At 38.0% G+C, this 5,000-nt stretch overlaps 1 protein-coding gene across 13 annotated transcripts in view; it reads right to left on the bottom strand.

The window, feature by feature from the left end:
* LOC122260786 (proton channel OtopLc) overlaps positions 1-5,000 on the bottom strand; it is a 142,290-nt gene that overhangs the window by 53,179 nt on the left and 84,111 nt on the right. The window contains exon 1 of one of the 13 annotated variants that reach the window (XM_043028195.2): positions 1,193-1,221. The exons of the other annotated variants lie outside the window; for them this stretch is intronic. Within the exon in view, the coding sequence (XP_042884129.1) occupies positions 1,193-1,206 (14 nt within the window). The 5' untranslated portion in view covers positions 1,207-1,221. Of the gene's footprint in view, positions 1-1,192; positions 1,222-5,000 lie in introns of those variants that run through there. 13 annotated transcript variants of the gene reach the window in all.

The raw sequence follows: 5,000 nt of genomic DNA, 5'->3' as shown, positions 1-5,000 counted from the left end.
CGAGATGAGTATCGCGGAGGATCAGACCCGCATATTCTTTGAGGCGTGGAGGACATCCGCATGACATGCTTCATCCTTGCGCTCTCGCTCTCAATCTACCTCTATCTGTCTCTATTTCTATCTATCTTTATCCTTATCAATATTACTTTTCAGCAATCTTTGTCTCGTTATATCTTTCTATCTATCTTTAACTTTATCTCTATTTTCATCTTGATCTTTCTTTAAATCTATTTCCATCTTACTCAATCCTGATATCTATCTATATCTATATATCTATTTCTCTTTATATATATATATATATATATATATATATATATATATATATATATATATATATATAATACATATATATATATACATTAATGTATATATTTTTCTATTTCTATCTATCTATCTATCTATCTATCTATCTATCTGCCTGTCTCTCTCTCTAAACAACGAAACAAAAAAAAATACAAACAAATGACAAAAAATATCAAAATACAGGCCATTTTTCCACCTTCTAACAAACCCGCTCGTGCCAGATCCGCCCGGAATCGCCGTCAAGAGATTCTCCCAAGAGTTTCCAAGAAGCAAATTAAACGCTGTCTATACAAGTCTTCTGACTCATCAAATCCGTCATCATCAATGCCATTGTACCACTATCGCCATTACCCTCACGTTTATGAGACATGCCAAGGAGGTTTTCAAGGAATCCCACCGGTTTGACTGACCTTAAGCCATCTCTGCACCCAAGAATTGCGAATGACTGTCCAAGCCAAGGAAACGCAGCGTCCTTGAAACTGTCAATCCTGCGGCATCCTTCATGACGTGTCGATAGCGAGGCAAAGGAATGAGAGAATGTAATGTGATGTATCGATTCTCTGTATTCTAATCTACCGCGACCTCATTGCTGTAATGTATAAGGGGATCTTGCGACTTGAATACCAACAGTGCTTTTAAACATGTGGCGTAAGACTGTGTGTGAAACATTCACATTGGCTTGGCTCCTTATATGTTTGAGAATGTTTTCTTCCGCTGCTGTTATGCTTGTCTGATACACTGCTTGCTTGGGAGCACAACATAGCGTCTGTAACTGTACTGCTGTCTATTGAATGATACTTCTAATGTGACGAAGACTAGATAACAACTAACCAATAAAAATACGTACATAAAAAGTGTAAATTCTAAAAAAATAACAATAACAATTTACCTGCATGATTGCATCCTACAGTGGATTTACGCGCTCGAGGGAGTGAAGGACAGGCATGCAAATTGCCTGACTTGGCTTGTTCATGTGACAAATGGACCAACAGCGGCTTTTCTCAAATTTCATGGCACACGTGACCGTAGAGGCGAAGATAGGGCGAGCGAAGGAAAAGAAGTGAGGGGGGTAGACGACAATGAAGAAAGAAAGAACGTGAAGACCGAGTGATCATTAACAAAGTGAAGAACAGGACGAATAAAAGACGAATGGAAGACGCGATAAGGCAAAACGGATCCACATCCTCTTGAAGCTGCAATCGCCATGCAACTCTCCCGGCCTGAGGCAAAACATACCACAGGGGGGGAGGGGGGAGAATTAAATACGAGCAAAGCGAGCAGTGTATTAAAAAAATAACAATCGAACTTCCTCCAAATGCAAACGAGACGTCAAGTCCCATCTGTGTAGTCGACGCGCCTATACCACGCGTGCCGCTGAGGAAAACACTCAAGGAACCACCACTTTTTCTCAAAACAATGCGCGACTGCAGCCCTTAATACCTCAAAGTAAGCCAATACAATCAAAGCACAAGTATGTGAAGGTCAATGACACTGATTTAAAGCAATGAATCCGGACGACAGACTCTTGCGACAAACGTCCATTATCGTTTAAACAGGAAAACGCAAGTCACCTTCGCTCGAAACACGTGGGAGTCAACAGAATTCACTCACAATGCCTTTTGTCTATTAATAAAACCAACTCCTGATTGACATACATATCTGAACAAGATATCAACTCATATTTCTCTAGGGACGAAGTGAGTCCCAGCACCGAGAGTGGTTCCAAAATAATTTCCTTTTTTGATATATTTTTTTTTTTTTCTTATGAAAAAAAACGAGGAAGAGAGTAAATACATCAAAGGAGTTTGGATCCTTTTCTTGGTTCGGTATAGACGATCCGAATCCCAAAGAGTGTAAACTATATGCTTTGTAGTTTTTGTCTAATACTTTTAATCGGTTGAGAAACGCCGCATTGAAGTCTCTACGTATAAGGTTGCATTATCTAATGGTTTCCCACAATAATAAGAGCAACAACAAAAACAATAACAATAATAATAATAAATGATAATGAAAATAATAATGATTATAATGTCGTCATGGTTGATGATGATGATGATGATGATGATAAGGATAATAAACAATTAAAATAATAATAATGATAATAAACAATTACAATAATAATAATGATAATAAACAATTATAATAATAACAATACCAACATCAATAGCGCAACAATACCGATAACGATGATAATCATGCTAATAATAATAATACTGTAATAACAATAACACTGATGATGATAATGATAATGATAATGATGATGATGATGATGATGATGATGATGATGATGATGATGATGATGATGATGATGATGATGATGATGATGATGATGATGATAATAATGATAAAATAATGTTAATAATAATAAATAATAATAACAATAACAAGTATTAGTATTACTATTATCATCATATAATCATTATCATGATCTCATCATTGGTGATGATGATGAAAGTACTACGTAGTCTAATCAGTCCAACTGCGTACTGAGTTGATACGAAGTACTCTCTACGGACCCTGTAAATATATCTCTCTGCCCACACTCTAACGCATCTTAATACTGCAACCAGTTTACTCTTAACAACTTGACAAGTACATAAATAATAAAGTACGATTTACAATGCCATTGCCATTTCTTCTTAATAAGGAATTGAAATCTTTAAAGCGACACACACAGTCGATGCCACGAGGACCCGAACAAAGGCGAAGGCGCATGAAGTTCAGGGGACTCGCCTGCCCTTGCACACGACACGCCGCCCGGCCATTGTCTTCGGTGGCCCACTTAGCGCTGCCCTTTCCGAATACCTGCAAGCGGCGCGAGGGATGCGGGGATGACTTTGTGACACTATTAACAATTGCAAGTAGTTATATGCAATCGGCTCTAGCGACCAGCCGATTGCAGAAGAGGAAGTCCTCTTTTTCCTCTACGTCTCCCAACAGAAATCGTACAACAGCGAAGAAACAATCATGGGATACATTATTTTTGTTTCTAAAACAATAAACTGACCATCGCCCGCTCTGTGAACCGAAAAGTAGGTGTAATAATTAAAAAAAGGAGATACTATGTTATCTTCACCTTTTCGTCGGAACAGTCTACGCGCAATTCATCCAGATGACACAGACAGCTGCCGCACGTGTCATGTGCACGCAAATGGTCTCGCTAAAGCTCACACTTAAAGAAAACAAAGACTCGTAGCTTCGTCCACATCATTATCACGGATACGAAGCACTGTCCGGCCTTGACGACCGCTACTGGAAAGCTCCGCCAAGAATGCTGGACATTACACTCTATCAAACAGTCCTTCTCCTCTTTCGCTATCATAATGATCCGTCCCCCCCCACCTTCTGCCCTCATCCTCACAATATCACTTTCGACTCAGTGTCACCATAGGACACTCACGTCGAAGGTATAAAAATTATTACTCCCACTTGAATCAAATAGTTCTAGGCCTTGACTTATGAACACGTCCTACAGCACACCTACTTACCCATGCTTACATGCACTTCCTGTCGCACCTTCTCCTCGGCTAAAATTAGCCATTGGTGGCTTTCACACACTGCGACCATGACACCTTCCTTGACTCTTACCTACGAAAAAGCGATGTAGCATTCTCTCGCTCTGAGTATCACCACCCTTACTCTCCTGTGCCGTGGAATGGGTTTAGTACGTTGTGCGACTTTTGTTACCGTTAGTGTAATTCACCTGTTGTTCCTCCTCTGTTACTATACAGACTGTCTGATACTACTTGTAAATATCTTATATCTTAAAATAAATATGCTTCAACCTTGCTGCCACACATAGCACTTTTTTTTCCCTTTCTTACTTCATGTATCATGACATATTCGAGATTCTGCCAACCAACACAAGTTCAAGCAGTTCTCTAAGAATTAATATAGCAATACGTTACCCCCCCCCCCACCTTTCTCTAAAACTGCAAAAAAAGCCAAAGGATCTACAAATGACGCTGAAAAACCCTCATAATAATCTATTACATTTATCAAATAAGCAATACAAATTCAGCATGGCAAATAACAAATTAATCCTTTTCAAAACAACGACAGTCGTCGGTGATAGAAAATAGAACATCTAACGAGAGGCTGCTTCCGCCTCTTCTTCTGTACTTAGTGCCGGCCGTGTGAGTGTCTTCAGTTTAATGCCTTGGGAGTTTGCTCTTGTGACTAACAATATTAGACCCTGGTTACGTGCACTTTGTTTATGTGGACGTGTGTATCTACACACATACATACATACACACATAAACATATATATGTGTATATATATATGTGTATATATATATATATATATATATATATATATATATATATATATATTATAGCTATCTATATGTGATCTGTAGTGTGTGTGTGTATGTCGGTGTGTGTTCCGCTGTTGTCGTGTGTGTGTCGTGTGTGTGTGTGTGTGTGAACATGTGGTGTGTGAGTGTGTGCTGTGGTGTCCGTTGCGGTGTGTTTGTGTCCTGTGTGCTAATATATACTATCATATATATAATTTTATATATATATATATTATTATATATATAATAAGGTGTCCTGTATGTATATATCAGTATAGTATTATATATATATATACTATTATAAACTATATATATATCTATATAGATATATATATATGTATATCATACATACTACATATAATATATATAGTAGTTATATATACACACACACAAACACAAAAC

The sequence above is a fragment of the Penaeus japonicus genome, unplaced genomic scaffold (assembly GCF_977035675.1).
Source record: "Penaeus japonicus unplaced genomic scaffold, GWHDUDI00000001_assembly GWHDUDI00000011, whole genome shotgun sequence".
Classification (NCBI taxonomy): domain Eukaryota; kingdom Metazoa; phylum Arthropoda; class Malacostraca; order Decapoda; family Penaeidae; genus Penaeus; species Penaeus japonicus.
This window is presented reverse-complemented; position numbering and strand designations above follow the sequence as displayed.